This window comes from Balaenoptera ricei, chromosome 6 (assembly GCF_028023285.1).
Source record: "Balaenoptera ricei isolate mBalRic1 chromosome 6, mBalRic1.hap2, whole genome shotgun sequence".
Lineage (NCBI taxonomy): Eukaryota > Metazoa > Chordata > Mammalia > Artiodactyla > Balaenopteridae > Balaenoptera > Balaenoptera ricei.
The window spans coordinates 80559736-80582196 of NC_082644.1; the positions used below are offsets into that span (position 1 = coordinate 80559736).

General features: G+C 41.6%; 2 protein-coding genes across 2 annotated transcripts in view; one reads left to right on the forward strand and one right to left on the reverse strand.

The window, feature by feature from the left end:
• The window catches only part of GNAQ (G protein subunit alpha q), a 291299-nt gene that overhangs the window by 17966 nt on the left and 250872 nt on the right, over positions 1-22461 (reverse strand). The gene's annotated exons all lie outside the window — the stretch shown is intronic.
• LOC132367137 (large ribosomal subunit protein P1-like) lies at positions 13508-14027 on the forward strand. Its single transcript, XM_059924963.1, has one exon. The coding sequence runs from the start codon at positions 13635-13637 to the stop codon at positions 13977-13979; it is 345 nt and encodes a 114-aa protein (XP_059780946.1). The 5' UTR covers positions 13508-13634; the 3' UTR covers positions 13980-14027.

A 22461-nucleotide genomic window follows, 5' to 3' on the forward strand; every position in this document is an offset into this window, starting at 1 on the left:
TCATCAAAAAGCCAACAAATGAGTGTGGGCAAGGCTGCGGAGAAAAGGGAACCCCTTGTAGACAGTTGGTGGGAATGTAAATTGGTGCTGCCACTATGGAAAACAGTATGGAAGTTCCTCAAAATATTAAAAACAGAACTACTGTATGATCCAGCAATTCCACTTCTGGGTATCTCTCTGAAGGAAATAAAAACACTAAGTTGAAAAGACAGCTACATACCCATGTTCACTACAGCGTTATTTACAGGAAGCAACCTGTGCCCATCAGTGCATGAATGGATACAGAAAACTGACATTAAATATATATTATAATGTATAATATTACATGTAATGTAAAATATATATATTTCTAATCTCTAAAAAATAATGGTTTATGCAACCCCCCTGCTGCACATGAGTGACTAATGTTTGCTGCAGGGTAAAGTCCCAAGTTCCTCAGTCTGGCATTTACAGCTTGGCAGGGCCTGAGTGCAGTGCATATCTTCAATCTGACCCCTCACAAACGTTCCCTTTGCCACATAAAAGGACTCAGTGTCACCACGGTCACACAAGTGTGACCACTTTCCTGACCTGTAATGCTGTCCTCCTCCGCATCCTTCAAGACCCAAATCGACCTGACTTCCCTCAAAACTCCTTCCTCGAGCCCCACTGGACTGGCCCTTCCTCACACCCTCAGCACACAGTGTCCTAGCCTTTGTTTGCCCATCACTCAGCAGACATACGAGGAGGGTTTGTGAGATGCCGGGGATGACGGTGTGTTGGAGCAGGGCCTGTGTCCTGGAGGGCGGAAGCAGACAGGAGGGTCAACATGTAGTTACCGGTCCACATATGGGCCCCTAAGAATGGTTAAAAAAAAAAAAAGAGGTTGGAGTCACACAAGGAAAGGTGTGACTGGGGAAGGCTTCAAAGCAAGGTAATTCTGAGTTGACTCTTGACAGATAGAGGAGAGATTACAAGGAGGAAGGGAGAGCAGAAGCAAAAGAGAATTGAAACCCAGGACCCTCTGGAGTGAACTATGACGATTCTGTATAAAACAGTTTGTGGGCTTCTGATCTCTGCAACTTGGGCATCAAGTTAAGAAAATTCTCCACTTTGAGAATGTGAAACAATTCCTCCTCATTTGGATCTTACAGTGGGGGCTGGGGGGCACATACATGCCAAGTTCCGTGAAGAACACATGCACTCCAGCCCCTGTCACTCTTGAAATAAGCTGCCGGCTCTCAGTGCCTGCTAGTTTCCAGTGCTGGCAGGTAGCAGAGTCCAACAGGAAACGCCATTAGGCATCGCAGCTGCAGCTCGCTGAGACACAATTATCTGCCTGGAGGTAAGAGGCCTCTGCTTTCCTCTTGGCTCACGTGCAAACCTCCCTCTTATCGAGGAAAAGGCCAGATCCCGTGGACATGGCTCAAGACCGCAATAGGAAGCCCGCTTTCTTCAGGCTATGACTTGGCCCAAATCTCTGCATAAAAAATTACCAGTGGGCTTCAAGGGGCAATATTTCATGTCTATACCCTTTGTAACCCTGCTGCCATTGAGAGCTTGTTTGCTGTCTGCCAAGGTGGTACTTCCCTCCAGCAAATTCAGCATTAAACAAGAGATCTGAACATCCATTTTCATAACTTTTACAACTCCTCATTATTTTGCCATTAAATACAAGTTCTCACATTTCTCTGTGAAGAATACAATTTAAACGAGACCTTTAATTCATTTCTATGATTCAAGTCACCCACTGCCTGTCTCTCCCTATTGAAATATTCCCCTTATCAATGCCTTGATAAACCACATTGATTTATATTCCCCGTAAGATCTAGAATGTAGCCTTTAAATGCAAAACTAGACACTTAAGAAATAAGCATGCAGACTGTTGAATCACCACTGAGGGCCTGATAGGATGTACCCCAGAGAAACTGGGATGCAGCTTTTCAGGGCTCAGAAATGTCCTTTGGTATCAGAGATGCAGACAGTCTGAGTGATCCACAAACTCACTAACTGATGCAGAAGTCGGTCAGGTGCCTATGATTCTTTGTTCACAATTTGTGTTCACAATTCTGTGATTATGTGTTTCCTGAGTGTTCTAAAAAAGGCCAAGCAACACACTTGAATGAGTGAGGTCCAGATACATGGACATAGAGTGGTTACATGAGCATGTCTGTAAAGTAACATTGTTTAGCACAGCGGTCCCCAACCCCTGGGCTGCGGACAGGCAGCCGGCAGCCGTCAGCGGCCTGTTAGGAACCGGGCCGCACAGCAGGAGGTGAGCGGCGGGCGAGCGAGCGCAGCTTCATCTGCCACTTGCCATCGCTCCCCATCGCTCGCATTACCGCCTGAACCATCCCCCGCCCCCCCCCCCGCAACCCGCCTGCAAGTCCGTGGAAAAATTGTCTTCCAGGAAACCGGTCTCTGGTGCCAAAAAGGTTGGGGACCGCTGGTTTATTAGCAGAAGGGAAAAATACACGTTTTATCATGTCTTACAATATTTTAAATCCAGATCTTCAGTTACAGGTTAAGATATCTGCCAGCCACAAAAATCACTCAATTTTAATGCCTAGCTGCTCATAGGGCTGCTTCTATATACTGCACATGATGAAAAATGTGCAGCCAAGGTACACTGCACCAGTTACCATTTTTATTAGCACTGTTTCTGCTTCTGAAATTGATCAGGAAAGGAGATCATCAGGATATAGGATTTTATGCTTCAGGAATCTTATTTATTTCATTTTTATTGGGGTATAATTGATTTACAATGTGTTAGTTTCAGGTGTACAGCAAAGTGAATCTGTTATACAAACACATATATCCACTCTTTTTCTAGATTCTTTTCCCATACAAGCCATTGCAGAGTATTGAGTAGAATTCTCTGTGCTGTACAGCAGGTCCTTATTAGTTATCTATTTTACATATAGCTTCAGGAATTTTAAATGCCACTCTTCACTTTTACTGCTATGACAAGCTTCACTATTTCTTCTCAGACATAACTTATCAAAGAATACCTCATAAATTACTATATTAAAGGTCATCATTTTAAAAGAGCAAGACTAGTTGACTTTTAATGTAACAATCCATGATAATGTGAAATTTGAATCAGTCATTATCATTTGTAGCTTACCAAACACTGAATACTTTGAAAAATTCACATCCTTAACAGGACTTAGGAACATATTCTCTCAGGAATTTATTTCATTTACATATGTCAACTGAGTAAATAAATGGAACAACTGAAAAGACAGGAACTCCAAAGCCTTTATGAAAAAAAAAAATTTGCAAGCCTGGTCTGCATATTTCTTCCCTTCCTCGATTATTTAGTTAAAAGCTTGGTGTGTTTGACTTTGTATCTCCAGCAGGATCACACTGATGTGTGTCCTAGCTGACGTCAACACACATTCAAACACATTCTGTGCTGAGCTCCTGTTGTTGGGGGGAGATGGGAGTGGGAAGGGCCAGGGCTGTGAGCTCCATCGGTTTGAAACATGGCTCTACTTTGAATACCCTTGTGACCTTGGGCAAGTGACTGCACCTCAGTTTCCTTATATCTCTCAGGTTTTGGGAAGACAGAATGAGATGATGCATGCAAAGTGCTTAGCCATGACCCTGGCACACAGTAGCTTTTGATAGCAGCCGCTCTCAGACGTGGCAAAATTGCTATGTAAGAGCCTCCTGGTAAGGTGATCGCTTATCTCAAATCTTTGGCCAAACTATAAATCCAGTAAAATCTTTCTATTCCCTGGAGCTGCACGAAGTTAATCTATCCACAATTTCAAGTCCAGATACATCTGATTTATAAAAAACTGGAAAATCATCCAGGTTTCTGCCAAATGCTCACTTAGAGATGGTTTCTTCCTACGATTCTCCATGGGTTAAGGGGGAGTATCTTGAAAATCTCTGAAAATGTTCAGTACTCATATACTTGGTCCACCCAAAATGACTGTTCTCTTGATCTTTGTACATCCCCTGCTCGACCAGTCCTTGCTTCACCTACACCCTACTCACATAACTGACCTTCCCTCTTAATCATAGAGCCTAATTAGTAAATGCCTACATACCTGCCCCAGGCCCCAGCTGGTGACTGTTCTAATCTTTAGATCAGAACATCTCCACTATGATAGTTTATCAAAGGGGCCTCCAGAGCAGGACATACCCATCTGGTTTCCCTGGTAACCGATGAGCCAACCTGACGTCAATTCCCCCTATAACTGGTAGCCTCCCTCTTCCCTTGGTAGAGAAGACGCTGCCCTGTTCCGCCTGCCGTCTGCAGCCACGTTGGGGTGTCGCTCCAGGACCTTTGAGCTTCAGATGTGTAAGATCCCCCCATCTATTAGACCATCGATGTCTCTGTGGCTGACTCAGGGCTCTTTCTTTATCCTTGGGGCTGGGCAAGTACAGGGCTTGCAGGCCTGCAGAGAGCAGCCCAACAACTCTCAACCCCAGAGCAAACCAAGAAAACAACTGATAGAAGTGGAGCAGTTCAAATGAGAGATAATTAAGGACAGCTCCCTAGCCATCCCACTTCTGCTATCCAAATTAGACAACAGGAATAGAAATAATAAGGATACTAAACTCAGCTGGACAGATATCATTTCCTCTATAATTTTCTTAGTCTTTGCAAATCTTTGCAAGTGATTATTTGAGATCGATTCTGGCATACTCTCCAGGCTTGAAGACAGCTCCTGAAGGTTTTAATATTATAATTTCTAAGAACTGATGTATTCTACCCACACAGGATGTTTAGAGAAGCAAGGAATACAGCATATTTGCCTATTACCTCCTGTCTAAGGTTTCTAGCAGAGATGAGGTCACAGAGCAGGCAGGCCCTTGTGCAGTGAACTGGTGCAGAGCACAGCGTGTTGTAGGAGAGGAGTGGAGGAGGGAAAGAGGAAGACAGAAAGAGACTGGAGGGACAGGGCAAGGAGAGGTGGTCACCCTCAGGCCAAGGACTGCCCAGAGACTCAACATGAGCAAGAAGAAACATGACAAATGATGTGGAAGCCCACAGTCCCACAGCTTACTTCCTGGGACCTCCTTTAATATGTCCTAATATTTTAGTTCAGTCAAGTGACCAAGTAGCAACCTCCTTTCAAAGACTATTTTATAGCACATTGATCTTTCTAGTTACTTTTACCCTATGCTTCATATCCTACTAATTGTATATGCTTACATGCCAATGAGCCAAAGCCTATCCTTAACTTACATACGTAAATTCCTTCTCTTTTCCCAGAATGCTCCTCAATTACTGAGTTAGGATTCAGATAGTTAATGCCTTGAGTAGTCACACCACTGACTTTTCAATTCACTCACCTTTCCTGTACTCCATCTTTCCTGTACTCCATCCACACCTCAAACTGAAAAAGGATTCTGCAAACTGTACTAGAGCTGTTAGCAAGGAGCAAAGTGTGTGTGAACGTCAGCTTCTTTTGTTTCACTTGTCCACTTTCTGGTTCTACAGTTGATAAATAGTGACTTGGCCAAATTGCTGGAGACTTTGGATAAAGGGAAACAGAAACAGGCTGCAGGGATGTAGAGGTAAAGGATTAAAACAAAAACAGGCATTGATACAACTGAGCCTGGAAACCCTGAGTAGTCTGAAAAGGTCCAAGGAAGATTTGATTGATGTACACAAACCAATCACGTACGCATCAGTACATCAGACTGAATCTGAGCAAATTCCTGTGTTATGCCAGTAAAGTCTAAGTCTGGGAGTGGAAACAGGAGTGAAATGAAATAAATCAAGCAATTCAGTAAAATATCTCCTTTGTTGACTTAAAATTTTTTTACGGATGAGTCAAGTTTGGCCCAGAAACATGTGGTTGCCTAATTCTTTGGCCAACAGAATAGGTGATGGATAAGAATTTGGTTTGCCTTGTGTCCAAAGAGATAAGCTCAAAGGACTTATATGGACTGCACTTTTGAGCCCTGTTCAGTGGGGGTAACCCCTGACCTGACTCATCCCTGATCACACACACACACTGAAGGTCTTGCCATTAACTCTTGGTTTCTAAGTCTTTTCTTTCTTCTTCTACCCTCCAAAGACTGCAGAAGGATCGTTAGGTAAAAGATGATCGGTAGGTAAAAATGGAGAATTCAGACAGGGAATAAGCTTGGAATTGGAGCAGATAAATTGAACACTATGACAAAAAATTTAAGGAGAAAGGAGATGTAACCTATTGACTTGAAAGTTTACTCATAAGGAATATATATTCTAAAAATAAGTCCCTTGTAAAATAAGCCTGGTGCATTATATTCCTAAGGCTTTTTTTTTTCTTTTACATCTTTAAACAATAATAATTTGTCATATTATTAACAGGGTTTTTTGAATTTTTAGTCTTATTTTCAGGAACAATATATGATGAAACTTTTCAGACTGTGATGTATTTTTAGCTATATGAATGTTATTATTCATTTTATATAAAGTTTAATTATATTAATAATAATATCTAACATTTGTTTAGTGTGTATATACACCAGACATTTTTTGAAGGACTTTAGCATGTAAAAGGAGTTGACAAGCTTTTCTGTAAAGGACCAGATAGTAAATATTTTAGGGTCTGCAGGGCACACTGTCTCTGCTGTAACAACTTAACTGCCCATGTAGTAGGAAAGCATTTATAGACAATATATAAATGTATGAGTGTGGCTGGGTTCCCATAAAACCTTGTTTTAGATGCTGAAATTTAAACTTCAGAATAATTTTCATGTGTCACAAAATATTATTGTTATTTTGATTCTTTTCAACCATTTAAAAATGTAAAAACCAATCTTAGCCTGCAAGCTGTACACTAACAGATGGTGGGCTGGATTTGGCCTGAGGGTCACAGTCGGCTGACCCTTGGTGTAGAACAGTATTTAATTCTCACACCAACCCTAAGCGGAAGGCATTGCTGTGATTCCTATTTTCTAGGTGGGCAGATTGATAAAAAGCAAGTTAAAGTAACAGACCTAGCATGTAGTTAAATAACTATCATAACTATTTGAATCATTAGCAAATTTATATACATATACATATATGCACATACACGTGGAAATAAAAGCACAAATAAGGTTTCCCCCATATAAATTTGTTGTAACATATGTTGCCTTAATTTTCTCCCTATTTACCTTCTCTCTATAATTTTTAGTTAGATACTGAGGTTCTAAATTTATTTTCCTCTTTTTTTCCTCCCAGGAAAAAGTATCCATTTTCTTTCTTTCCACAACATGGAGGATAAAACATAAGAAAGACACTCAATGTTTTAATTCGTTTGCTTAATTTTTAGTGTCAGGGCAGGAGATCTACTTACTCAGATGTTGCACACATGTAAAAATGCCTTTCCAGATGATTTAATAACATACATCTGGCATTTTAAACCAATAAAATTGTTGTGAAATAGTCCTCATTTGAAGATGGAGATATATTTTTCATATGACTTTAAGTAGCTTTAAAAACAGTAATTCTACAAACATTCTTAGTTAATAAGACACTATTAAGGATCTAGGTGTGGGTTTGCTTTGTCCCTGCTTTTAGTCTCTATTTCTCCAGAGGACTGAAGACAGTGTGGAGGGAGGGCAGGGAAATAAACATGGGAAGTTCAAACCACTCAGCTTCGGTTTATGTGGCTACTAAAACATATGACTAGAGGATCTGAGGGTAAACTTTTGGCTAAAATTCTGTTGCATGCATTATCTGCAGTTTTCAATGATTTATTTGATCCTTATTCTTTTACCAGTGTTTTTATTTGACAGTGCACACTAGAATGAGGTCTTGGTACCTTTTTAAAGCAACGTTTACTGTCTGCTTAAAAAAATCAGTACCCCCATCTCGCCTGACTTATTTGGAGGTACAAGATATTCACCCGATGAATCTCACCGGAACCTTTCGCCCACTCAAAAGATCCCTCCTTGGAAAAACTATAAACTGCTCAATTATGCTTTAGACTAACAAGCTTTGAGAAACAATGGGCTCTTCCCCTTTTATAATTCCCAGCACTCTGTAGAATATGCACGACAGGAATTAACATAGAGGGTACAAAGGGTATTATAACATTTACAAAGAGACTAAGTATTACTTTTCTAACAAAAAAGCATTATCTACACCAATGAAAAACTGAAAACTGGTTGTAAACTGCTAAAGTGGAAAGTTTCAATATTCTGCCCTAGACAAGAGTTTGCTTCTTCTCTTTGCTCTTTATTCTGACAAAAACTTGATGAATAATTTAAAACATTTTTAATAAAATGCTTTTATAAAGCATTTGCAATATAACCTTATTACTAAATTGGGCAATCAGACAAAAAAATTTTAAAGTATCAATGTTCTATTAAGTATAGAAAACTGCATTCTGCGTGTTATGAAGGAGGTAAAAGATCTCTTCCAGAAGCTAATAACCAAGTGAGATCAGAGACAAGTGCAACACAAACGAACACCTTTAAATACAACTAACAGAACATTAAAACCATACCAAATCAACTTCTTGTATAGTGAACGGAAAGAGGTGGGAGTTGGGGGTGGATGTGTGGATAATTCAAGTATCATGAAGAAAGCAGACAATTCTGAAAGAATTGAGGGAAGACCTGGAAAGATCAGCGCATGAGAAAACAGCAGTAATTCACATGGGAAAATCCGTGCCTGTGGTCACAGACACAGCATCATTAGACTCCACCATGGTGTTACCACGGAGATTCAACGGGAGAGGGAGCACAGCCGGCACACAGCCTTGAAAGAGCACATGCGTCCAACTTAAGACCTCTGAGATGAAGTAACTCCTCAGGTATCCAGACAATATGCACGTGTTGAGAAATTTGTGAACCCACAAATCCCAATGTGTTGGAGACTTGAATAGAGGTAAAAGGAGAGGGGATTAGAACTAATTCTACTGTTGAAAAGAACCAGAAGAGGGAAGTGGAAAGTAGCAGAGGCGGAGTGAGGCAGCAACTGTAAGGATGGATGCGTGTTGTAAACTGGCTAACGTTCAGTTGATGGCGAATGTCCACTCTGGCTGATCCTCTTTTCGGACTGACTGGTAGCTGAGTTGTGCCAAACTTGTCAAATATTTAGTATGTTTCTAAGGTTTTGCAAGTTTATAAGCTATAAATTTCATTCAACTCTAAGAACAGCTTCTGAAATTCCCCAATCTGTCCCCTGCACCCCAACCAACATTTTCATCTTCTTAAGGCCGAGTAAATGAGTAAGAACTGCAGCTCCTGATCTAACTCTGAACTCCCAGTGGAAGTTCAGGAAAAAAGTAGAAGGAATTTTGGGTGACAGTGACCATGTGCTCATTCATGGCTGTGATACTAGAAAAGGGCACAGGTCTTATATAATCCATATATATTTCCACGGACTTCAGGAATGTAATTTAGTAAAATCAGGATCAGGGTGCAAGGTGGAAATTACATAGAGTCTAATAACTTACCCTTAAAAGTATATTTTGGGGGCTTCCCTGGTGGCGCAGTGGTTGGGAGTCTGCCTGCCAATGCAGGAGACACGGGTTCGAGCCCTGGTCTGGGAGGATCCCACATGCCGCGGAGCAACTAAGCCCGTGAGCCACAATTACTGAGCCTGCGCGTTTGGAGCCTGTGCTCTGCAACAGGAGAGGCCGTGATGGTGAGAGGCCCGCGCACCGCGATGAAGAGTGGCCCCCACTTGCCGCAATTAGAGAAAGCCCTCGCACAGAAACGAAGACCCGACACAGCCATAAATCAATCAATCAATCAATCAATCTTATTAATTCTCCAGGGTCACAGAGTGAGATATTATCCACTGATGCTTAAGTTAATAAATTTCCTGGGAACAAAATAAAGCTAGACATGTTTTGGAAAAAAAAAAAAAAAAAGTATATTTTGAAGGTACCTACTGGTGGCCCCAAGACCGTCTTGCCATGCTGTATGTCTGCTACAGACTGCTCTTCTTTCCCTCTGTGGTAGGAAAGGTCATGGCTCCTTTAGGGAGCACAGATGAAGTCTGGTTTGGGTCTGTGGTTGCCTTAGGGGAACTTGTTAAACGAAGAATTAGAACCACTGAACACTAGCTCATACTTTGCACTGCAAGCTGCTCACACGAGGTGAGGGAAGCAGGAACTAAGAGTAACCGTGGGAACAACTGATACCATTTCTCCATCACACATTATTTCACTGCATCCTTTCACTGGGAGAAAGGCAGCCAGAGCGTTTTGCATAACTTAATTCTCTTTCTCCCTCTCTCCATCCTTTTTCCTTTTTATGGGTGAACATGTATAACCACATTTTCATAAATCCACTTCTGATGTGACCCTGTGTAATTCCACGGCATGTCTCTAAAAGTGACACTGACCCTAAAAGATTTAGACAGTCTCAAAACATATGATTTGGATCACTTAGTCCAAGCCATTCTCATGAAGGTGAAAATAAACTTCCCAAATCACTGTCGCCACAAAGGAGCTTCCCCATGACCTGAACTTCCAAAAAGACAAAATAGGGGGAGGGGAGAAACTGAAGAAAACCACATAATCAAAGATAATTAGGGGGGGCTTCCCTAGTGGCGCAGTGGTTGAGAATCTGCCTGCCAATGCAGGGGACACGGGTTCGAGCCCTGGTCTGGGAAGATCCCACATGCCGCGGAGCAACTGGGCCCGTGAGCCACAACTACTGAGCCTGCGTGTCTGGAGCCTGTGCTCCGCAACAAGAGAGGCCGCGATAGTGAGAGGCCCGTGCACAGCGATGAAGAGTGGCCCCCGCTTGCCGCAAGTAGAGAAAGCCCTCGCACAGAAATGAAGACCCAACACAGCCAAAAATAAAACAAATAAATAAATTAATTAAAAAAAAAAGATAATTAGGTAATGTATAAGGACTTGAGCAACTTGGACTTGAGAGAAAATTTCAGAAACTTTAAGGAAAAGACATATTTACTTCATTCTGTTCCCTGAGACCCCAGCAAAATGAAACACCAATAAAACCCGATGAATAAACTGAGCAACGACTCCAGACACAGATGTGGAAGAATATCTGTCAAATATATAATATCTGCACTGACCCAGAAAGGATGCTGAAAGTTATTACACACCTTTCCATATTTCAGGCAGGCTGAGACAATCAAGTGATAACCTTTCACTGAGAACACAGAGGACTGGAGGTGCACTGGTTCTTGGAGAGGAAGAAGAACCCAGTGGGGGTCGAGTTCCATAGCTCGTGGCTGTATAGACAGCAGGACTGGTGAGAGTAACAGCGGGCTTGTGCCGTTTTTATATCCCAAAGCTGGGCTCCTAACTCAAAGAACTGGCTGGAGAGGAGGCACGGAGAAGAAAGCGTTTACTGCCTCACTACTGTAAAATACCTAGGAATTCCAAACCTTTGAGAAAATTCCCAGCATGGAAAACAGAAATCTAAGCAAAAAGAGAGAGAGAGGAGGAAGAAGAAGAAATCATAGGAAAGAGATCAATGCAGAAAACTGAAAATACTTTGAAAAGGAAAGAAAAAAATCCTCAGAAAGACAGTGCTGAAACACAAAAGGATACTAACTTAAAAGGGAACATATGGAGCATAAAGAGAGCTGAGAGTTTTTAAAAAAAGAAAATCTATAGAAGCCAAAATACAAACAAACAAAAAAGATGGCTTGGAAAATAACTCCAGGAAATTTGTCAAGGCAGTAAAAAGAAATGGAAAATTGGACAGAAAAGTTTAGGAAAAAAGAAAAAAAAAAGCAAAAGTAGTTCTCCATTTAGCCAAAAGAAGTTATAGCAAAAGAAAAAAGAGAAAAATTTCATATGAATAAGGAAATAAACCAAGAAAAAAAAGACAACGATGGATCCAGAAGCAGGGAGCTCAACAAAGGAAAGAAGCTGTGAACTCCCAGGATGATGGTAAAACAAAGTCCCAGAATGATAAGTGTTTAAGATGCAACCAGTCATGATTAGAAAAGTAGGACAAAGGAATCTAGAAAGGAGATCTCCAAAAGAAAAAAAAAAAAAAAGAACTGATATATTATCTGATATGTTAGTGATCTTTTATAAGATTTCAAAGATCTGTTGATGAATTAGAAAAAAATCAGTTAGCAATATACACAAACACAAAGAAAAAAAAAATTTAAGGCAATTATTAACTCCAAAGAAAGTTGACCACAAAATGACTGAAAGCACAGTCTAATACTCAGCTCATCAATGAACAACATTTATATTATCGCATAGTGTAAACACTGAATTACATAAAAATTGTGCTATACCTATGTGGAAAGGATGGGAGAAGAAGAAATGGGGTAGGAGTGTTAAGACAGTATGATTTTTATCCACCATAAAAGAAGGAAAATAATCTTGACAAATCAAGAAACAGTGGTATATTGGGACTTCCCTGGTGGCGCAGTGGTTAAGAATCCGCCTGCCAATGCAGGGGACACGGGTTCGAGCCCTGGTCTGGGAAGACCCCACATGCTGCAGAGCAACTAAGCCCGTGTGCCACAACTACTGAGCCTGCGCTCTAGAGCCTGTGAGCCACAACTACTGAACCCGCGTGCCACAACTACTGAAGCCCACGCGCCTAGAGCCCGTGCTCTGCAACAAGAGAAGCCACGACAATGAGAAGCCCACACACCGCAACGAAGAGTAGCCCCTGCTCGCCGCAACCAGAGAAAGCCCGCATGCAGCAACGAAAACCCAACGCAGCCAAAAAAAAAAATAAATAAAAACAAAAACCCCCCAAAAACAGTGGTATAAATACAGCACTTAGACATATTAGGGAAATAACAACAAACAAGAGATAAGAGTTGAGGGTAGTGTATCTGGTTATCAGACTGGCGGTGGGGTAGCAGTTGAAGAACTGCTGTTTTTTTTTTTTAAAAGGTTAAGTATTTTTTTTAAGGAATTTTTTCTTTTTTTAAAATTTATTTATTTATTTTTGGCTGCGTTGGGTCTTCGTTGCTGTGCGCGGGCTTTCTGCAGTTGCAGAGAGTGGAGGCCACTCTTCGTTGCGGTGCACAGGCCTCTCATTGTGGTGGCCTTTCCTGTTGCAGAACACAGGCTCCAGGTGTGCGGGCCTCAGCAGCTATGTCACACGGGCTCAGTAGTTGTGGCACGTGGGCTCAGTAGTTGTGGTGCACGGGCTTAGTTGCTCCGCGGCATGTGGGATCTTCCCGGACTAGGGATCGAACCCGTGTCCCCTACATCGGCAGGCGGATTCCCAACCACTGTGCCACCAGGGAAGCCCGGAACTGCTGTTTTTAAAATTATACATCTTTTAGTTATTCAGCTCTGTAAACCATTATTGATTTAAAAATACAAATTACTTTTTTAAACTTAAAAAAAAAAAAAAAGGTTACTGGTTCATGTGCAAAAAATAAAGTTCTGGGAAGATGAACACAAAACTGCTGGAAGTAGTCCCCTAAATTTGGAAGTGTAGAATGTCGAGTAAGAGTATGAAGGAATTTTTTACTCTCCTCTATAGCCATCTGTATATTGAGAATTTTAAATAATGAACATGTATTCCCTTGGTTATTAAAATGGTAAAAAATGGACTAATATACTTTAGGAAATTAACAATACCATTATTTTATATTAAAAAAGTAATATAGCTTCCTTTTCCTCAGTTTCCGCTAAGGTGCTCGGTCCTTCCGAGGAAGCTAAGGCCGCGTTGGGGTGAGATCCTCACTTCATCCGGCGACTAGCACCGCGCCCGGCAGACCCTGCCTAGCACTCGTCCGCACCATGGCCTCCGTCTCGGAGCTCGCCTGCATCTACTCAGCCCTCATCCTGCACGACGATGAGGTGACGGTCACGGAGGATAAGATCAATGCCCTCATTAAAGCAGCCGGTGTAAATGTTGAACCTTTCTGGCCAGGCTTGTTTGCAAAGGCTTTGGCCAATGTCAACATCGGGAGCCTCATCTGCAATGTGGGGGCAGGTGAACCTGCCCCAGCAGCTGGTGCTGCACCAGCAGGAGGTCCTGCCCCCTCCACCACTGCTGCCCCAGCTGAGGAGAAGAAAGTGGAAGCAAAGAAAGAAGAATCTGAAGAGTCTGATGATGACATGGGCTTTGGTCTTTTTGACTAAACCTCTTTAGTAGCACGTTCAATAAAAAGCTGAGCTCTTAAAAAAATAAAAAAATAAAAAAAAAATAAAAAAGTAATATAAAAATCAAAAGGTAAGACATCCAAGGAAAAGACAAGTCCATTGCTGGATAAATGTCACACACAAAACCAGACGTTTTAACTTCTACTTTGCTCTTGACTACTCTGTCAAGGAGAAGACTTCATATTGAAAAAAGCAAAGAGAAGATCAGTAAGAAGAAAATAGGACAGGAAGGAGATTATGAGAGAGCACCCTAATTGCTTTAAATGAGATCAAGTCTCTAGATGGAGACATGACATTCTAAGGCAATACATCAATCTGATTGTAGTTATTACCGTTCTTACGAACACTAGTTTATAACACTAGCAAGACCAGCAGGGAATGGGTCCAAGGACCCTTAATTTTGATGGGGAACAAGGACAAAATGGGATAGTGCATAAGGTTGCCCCACACTGTATTCGGAAAACCTTAGGTATTCTGGGGGCAAGATGAAGGTCCACACAGCTAGCCACAGCACCTCTTAGACCAGTGGTCCCCAACCTTTTTGGCACCAGGGACCGGTTTCGTGGAAGACAATTTTTCCACAGACAGGGGTGGGGGGAGACGGTTCAGGTGGTAATGCGAGTGATGGGGAGCGGCACATGAAGCTTTGCTCGCTCGCCTCACCTCCTGCTGTGTGGCCCGGATCCTAACAGGCCACAGACCGGTACCAGGGGTTGGGGACCCCTGTCTTAGACAACACAGCAAGGGTAGGTGAGGCGGCATTAGAGATCAACCTGCCTGACTCTGTGGATGTGTCTAGAGCTGGTAATTCCTCTGCATGAATTTATTTCTTGAGCATATGCTCTGTGCTGGGTGGTTCACACATTACCTCGATTAATTCACAAAACCTTGTGAGATGAAGTACTCGTTTTTCCCACTGTACAGATGGAGATCTGAGGCTCAATTTTGAATTTCCCCGGCTACCAGATTCATGCCTTTCCTATGCAGCCATGTTGGATGATATCAATTGGTGAGAAAAAAAAAAAAAAAAAAAAGTATTCTCATTCCAAAAAAGCAACATGTTTAAGATGTTGGTGAACATTCCCCATATTTTGATCTAGCCGGACAATGTGGTATAGAGATGGGTGTCAGGACAACTTAGCTGTCAGCCGAGACCCCAAGGCCACTTCATGGGAAGTCCTTTCACTTCTCGAGGCTCCAGTTTCCTGATCTAGAGGCTCATCTATCTATCTAACCTTTTAAGATGAAACAACGTCCAGTGAAAGAAATACTAACAGGATAAATATTTTCAGCTTTTATTTTTAAATGGATTACGTCAATACTTACCTTTTCTTTTAAATCTACATCTCACTGCACTACAAACAGTACCTTTTTGTAAAACTGTCATTTCAAGGTGCTGAAAATCTAAAACGTAGATCATGAAAGTATAGTAAATGACTGAGGCTTTCCTAAAACACCCTGGAAACATCAAAGGATTCACTACCATTCTGGGAAAAGGAAACAGATGTACCTGGCACTCGCTCCTTCCCTGACACTCCCAATTAACTTTTAAGGACAAGCGCAAAGCTTTGTAGAGCCCGATGACTTAAGCAGGCACTCCAGTGAAAGTGGGGCATAAATTGCCTCCCATTAAACAGCTGTGAAGGGTAACAAGAGCAGGTCAGTTGTGAACAACCTAGCTCAGCAGGCTGCGTAGTAAAATCCATGACTCTAGGGCTTCGACATCTTTGAAAGCAATGGGTAATAGAAAAAGTTAATTAACCCTTTTGTGCTGAAATTCCCAACCCTCCTTAGTTTTAGAGAGAAAATGTCAACAGTTCTTGTCAAAAAATAATTTGGAAATCAATGGCACAGCACGAACATGACAAATGTTTAATAGGTTCCGAAGTAAATACATGTGAGAAGTGTTTAATAAGTGGTTATCAGCTCACTGGGGTGGGAATCAAGTGTACCACGTGGTCCAGGTACAGTCCCCAGTGCTATACCAGGACTGCTCCTGTTATTATACTCAGATGCCTCCAGTTTAAAAAAGTTGAGCACAGGAATGGAGAGATGCCTCAGGACAGGCGGGAGACAGGGTAAGGAGAAGGCCTGAGATGAGGACCCTTGGGGATCCTGGCTTCTGACATTTCCAAAGGTGGTCTGTATCTAACACTCCTAGCTCCTCCATTCCCCCAGTTCTCAGTCTCTGCATCTGGGAAGGACAGCCATCCTCACTCTCCCCTCTGCCCCCAGGCTCTTCATACTATGCATGGCTTTGACATTTTTCCTCTCTCCCCAGCTGCCTAAGCCCCCTTCCTGCTTGGAGTCCAGTCAGAACTGGTACCAGCTCCTTGTGGGGGAGAGAGGCTCGACCATACAGCAGCAATGAGCTGATGGTGCCAACCAGACCTTCACAAAGTAAGGGCTCTTGGGTGTTCACCCCAATGGACCCCTTGCCAGAACTCCCTTAACCAGGTAACAAAACGTTTTCAAGGAAAACAGGCAGTAAGCTTTAAATATGTTAGCAGGCCCTTCATCATTCCTTTTCTTTGTCTCGGTTTCTCAGGAACACGTACGTATGGGAAGAAGTTCCTCATGAGAACGGAAGTACTTTAGAAACATTTTTTTACATAAATGATAGGCTAAGTGTGGATCATTTTTCTCTAGTTACTGACACTGGGACTTAGACGGGTCTCCCAGGCCAACAGCTGTGGATGTAATTCCACTTACTGTGTACACAGCTTAAAGAAATAAAGGGTTATTTCTCTAAAACAACGTTTTTCAAACATTATTAAGAAATTAGTAAGAAATACAGTTTACATAGCCATCCAGTAACAAATGCATACAGAACTACACAGCTGAAGCTGAAGTCTAACGAAACAGTATTTTTCCTTATAATATGCAATGAACTCTCTTCTACTCAACTGCATTCTGTCTTCCCTAGGCTATTCCAGCCACTTGTATTTAAAAAAAAAATTGCTGAACAAGACCCATTAAACTGATTTCATACCCAGTGATAGGTTTTGATGTGCTGAAGAAAAATACTGTGGGTATCCTCTATTTCTTCACTAATTTGGACCGTTGTCTCCTCAGTCACACTACAATAGCAAATATTTTGCAAGGCTGGGCTAAAAAGTCTCTATAGCCAAATGGATACACAGTTTTGAAATCTTGCAGTAAAAGTCCTGAGTGGCAAAAGGATACTTGATGAGTTACATCTAATTCATCTTTAAAAAAACACTATCTCCACTGAAAATCAGCTGCAAACATTCTCCTTTTATAAATGCCAAATTAATATTATATTAAAGAAGTAATCTTACAATTCCTTTCCATCAATGTAGAAAAATCCTTAATGCATGGACTAAACTTATTGTACTGACCCCTGTATTTGTTATAGGATTATCAAGAACAGATGTTTTGGACACCCAATCTTAAATGTAAAATATGAAAAACAAGCAAGCAAGCAAATGAACCTGCCTCTTTCCAACAGTTTAAATCCTAATGTAGTTTTACTTAGTTAGCAAATATAGATGAGGCCTTAATAAGAACATTTTAAATGTCAAGAGGTTTTGGTGATAATATAATCCCATTAGTAATTATCAGGCTATCATCAGTATGTAACTTAGAAATAATATGAATCAGTCAAGTTCATTTCCAAGATGGTATTCAGAGGCTGACCCCATGCCATCTATTCTCTAGAGGGAGTGGCTCGACCTTCCCTGAATAGGCCTGTATTTTTTGGTTTATTGCCTTTATCTCCACCATTCTCTCTGATTGGAATATCCTTAATCCTTATCTCCCTCTTATGAAAATTGGCCTATTTCAAGTTTCAGCTTAAAAGCCACCTCTTTGGGCTTCCCTGGTGGCGCAGTGATTAAGAATCCGCCTGCCAATGTAGGGGACACAGGTTCAAGCCCTGGTCTGGGAAGATCCCACATGCCGTGGAGCAACTAAGCCCATGTGCCACAACTACTGAACCTGTGCTCTAGAGCCCGTGAGCCACAACTACTGAAGCCCGCGTGCTCTAGGGCCCGTGCTCCGCAACAAGAGAAGCCACCGCCATGAGAAGCCCGCGCACCGCAACGAAGAGTAGCCCCTACTCCCCGCAACTAGAGAAAGTCCATGTTCAGCAACGAAGACCCAACACAGCCAAAAAATAAAATAAAATAAAATAAAAGCCACCTCTTTCTTGAAGCCTCCCCACTCATCAAGCTGGAAAAAAAAAATCTCTGAAATCACACATGGCTTGTTAACATCACTTGTGATATTAACTTCCCTTGACTTTTCAATATATTTATTCATGTATATGTCATATCAACCCTGATGGACCACGAGCTTCTTGGAGGGTAAAGGCTGTGTCTTACTTACTTCTTATCTCTTCCAACACCCTAACATCACCTTGTCATGGCAGGTGATCAAGAAGTATTCGTTAGGTGAGTGCACATTTTGAACAAGGGTAAAAAAAGGCACATATCTAAAACAGTGGCAGTGATACTCCTCTAAAGTGACTGAAATACATACTCACTCATGAGTCTAATAAAGGAGACCCACTACTGCTTTGGCTTTCCAAGTTATTCCTTTACAAATCTTTTCCCTTTTATAGTCTAAAGAGCAGACATCATGTAGAGTCACTGGAATCCCATTTAGCAATTAGAGGTGATTAAGGGAGCTATTAGGCACCTGCTTTCAATATTATTCCAGGCATGGGAATCAGTAATATCCTACCTTTCCCAACACACTGCCTAATGCCTTGATTTTGGAAGAGTCTGTCCAGCTTTCTTTGTGGTCTTGCCTTGCTAAGGTCTGCAGGGATTCCACACGTTCTGTGGAGGTGTTGCCAAAAGAACAGAAATATTCTAGAGTGGGTTGGGTGGCTTCTCTGATTGAATATGTGGCTCTGAAGTAATCCTGTACCGAGGTCTAACTCTAGGTGAGCCTGACAGGTAACCAGGAAAATGAACAAGCAGATGCTGTAATCTTTGTTCAAGCAATCTGAATGATCTTTGAGATAGTTGAGTGTGTTTTGTAAAGCCCAGTAAAGGAAAAACATGAAAAACGGTGGTTAGCCTAGAAGTAGGCAGAAATTCTATAATGGGGGTGGGGGGGTGGGCGGGTGGCCTGGGGATAGAGGGGTATAGAGAGTCGTGACCTCACTCAAAGCAATGCTGCCCCCTGTGGATACCAAGAGTCAACCTGTATCTGAGTCAATAGCTCTCCCTTCTCCTTAGTAATAAACAAGGAAGACCTTTCACTTCCTGTAATTTCAATTTGATGGTTGTTGCCCAGAAGACTAGGAAATGAGGTGAGGAACAGAGAGACCTCCAAAAAAACCCAAAAAAACAGGCCACCCAAGTGAAGTTATTATATTAATTCTAACACTGTAGCTCTGCCAAGGGAAATGTGAAAATGAATTTGAAATGAGGTGCCACTGTCCTGAAAAATGACGGCTGCAGGTATGCCGTGCCTGTATTCAGGCAGTGTGAGAGACGCACATATCAAATAGTGCTGGTAAGTGCTTCCCTTGGAAGTGGACGACAAAATGACTTTCTCTAAAGTCTTAGGCACACAGTGTGAAGGAAGAGCTCATTTAAAAAAATCTGTAGTCACTTGTAAGTTAATCACCCTGGCAAGTATTTGTTTGCAGTTGAATTGTCAAACAGATAATAAAACAAAACAAACATGGTGTACAGAGATCTCTCAGCAAAACTGCAGTAAATGTACCTCAGTGAAAATAGCAGGAGCATTCAAATGTACTATAGAATTTGAAAAACTTAAAGAAAGTGTTCAACGGTTCATTAAGAGCCTTATTTAAAAGTAACTTTGAGACTTAGGAGTGTCATTCATTGATGGGTTACAGTAACTAGCATTGGGCAGGTAGAGTAGGTACTCAATAAATGTTTCCTAGTCAGTGAACTGCCAGGCTATTAAAAGTTCTGACAGGACTGATGTGAACACTGTTTTACACTCCCACTCAAGCATTAAGAAACAAACAGGAAGGGAACACTGAGTTCACCCAGACCCAATCTCCTCTGTTTATAGCAGCTCCAACTGCAACCTGCAGAGGTTGAAGAACTGGCTCCAAAATCCACTAAGCATTTCTGGTGATGCCAAGACTACGATTCGGTTTTCTCACCCCTCAGTCCAAGGCTCTTTTGTTTTCTTGTTTTGCTATGTAGAACTGTCTCTGTCCATTGTTAAACCTCGTAACCCTGAGGTGTTTGTGCAAACTTGGCTTTCTATAGACATTATTCTGCCTATGATTTTTGTTTACTACTCCAAAGTGATTTTTAAATTGAGGGCAATTTCAAAATTAGTGTTCTTATAGATGCATTCGCTGAGGATTTTTTTTCCATAAATAGGAAGAGTAGGGAATCTAAGTCCAGTTTTGAAGTGACATTGCTCAGACACACACTTGAGATACACATTCTTCAGTGTGACCATTGGGAGGTGGTATACTCATTAATATAAACACATACACACACGTGCACGTGTGTATGTGTGTACAGGTGTGTTTTGACAAAGTTTTCAGGATAAGATATGAAATAGCTGCAGGAGGCACATCCTACCATTCACTTTTTACCGGAGTCTAACATGTTTTCTTGGCTTTAGGATGACAGATGGTCCTTTTATGAAACTGTCAGTCACGCTTCCTTTGCATATGGATGGCTCTGTGGATGCCACTGCTTTCAAAATGATCAGGGCTAAGATTAAGAGTTTCTCTTTAACTAGAGAGCAAATAAGCTTTCACGGATTAAAAGATGCCTGCAATCAGATATTTCAGATATATATAAATTGAATTTATATATATTTAAATTTTGTATATTTAAATATAAATATATTTATATTATGTATAAATATAAAATTGTTTTGGGAGGATTCTTGGGAATGCGGTGATATGATTGGGGGTGACAGGGAGAGGAAGTACAGTCTGATAGTTTAAACCATACTCATGAGGTAGGTAAAACTACTTTTTTCCCTAGAGAAGTCTAGAAATACCAATACGGTGTTTATCTGATGATCATGTTTATCATTATTTAACATGCTTCCTAAAACCATTATTACGTAATATGAATGACAGAAAAGGCAGTGGATATTCTCCCTTGAAAAACCAAAATATCTAAATAAACTGAAATGTTCATAAGCCACTGGGATATTTAACAATGTTAAATTACTGTGTGTATACACTAAATACTGTAACGGTTTCCTGATTTTTTTTGGCCACACCACGCGGCTTGTGGGATCTTAGTTCCCCAACCAGGGATCGAACCCAGGCCCACGGCAGTGAGAGCGCGAAGTCCTAACCACTGGACCACCAGGGAAGTCCCGATTTCCTAATCGGAAACAGTAAAAGCAAAATCTCCCAGAATTCTCCTGTCCTGATGTTATCTTTATCAAACTACTTTCCTTTCTTTGTGTGTGGGGATCGACTTCACAATGCCAAAGTCAGGCAAAATATTTCTTATGAAAGCAAAATCACGGTCTTTCCCCTGTGAGCCCTGATGAGTGGAGTACTGAGAAGTAACATTGAGAAGTAACATTGGAAGAGTGTGGGGAGGCCAAATTAAAAAGGGATGTTCAGGCTTTCCTGGTGGCCCACTGGTTAAGAATCCGCCTGCCAGTGCAGGTGACACGGGTTCAAGCCCTGGTCTGGGAAGATCCCACATGCCGCAAAGCAACTACGCCCATGTGCCACAACTACTGAGCCTGTGCTCTAGAGCCTGCGAACCACAACTACTGAGCCCACGTGCCACAACTACTGAAGCCTGCGAGCCTAGAGCCCGTGCTCTAAAACAAGAGAAGCCACCACAATGAGAGGCCTGTGCACCACAACGAAAAGTAGCCCCTGCTCGCCGCAACTAAAAAGAAAGCCCGCGTGCAGCAACGAAGACCCAACACAGCCATAAATAAATAAATAAATATAAATAAATAAAATAAATAAAATAAAAAGGTATGTTCAAGATCCTGGAGTCTCTGTGCTGGCAAACTCCTACCTGTTGTTAGGTGTCAGCCCAGGCATGCTTCCTCAGGACTAGGTTCCTCCAACCCAGGGTTAGGTTCTTTTGTTTCCTTCCCCATGTCACCCGTATGTACTGCTATGGAAATGCTTTGCTGCCACTCTGCACTATCACTGCCCACTTACTTGAGTGTCTCCTCTACTGGGCTGGGGGCTTCTTAAGGACAGGGGCAATATCTAGAGCATCCTAAGCATCTAGCACATTTCCCGGAACACTTCATAAATATTTCTTAACAAAATAAATAGGTATTTTATATGTATTACCTAACTTAGCATTCATAACAAGTTCCCAAACTATAACCGTTATTTTATTTTAATGAACCAGTAAAAAAAAAAAAAGAGAGAGAAAGAGAGTGAGAGAGAGAGAGGAAGGATTACTGAGCTGCAGAATTTCCTTTGTTCTGCCATAATCATCCTCCCGGGTCTGGATATAAGAACAGGACCTTGACGGCAGATACCACCACA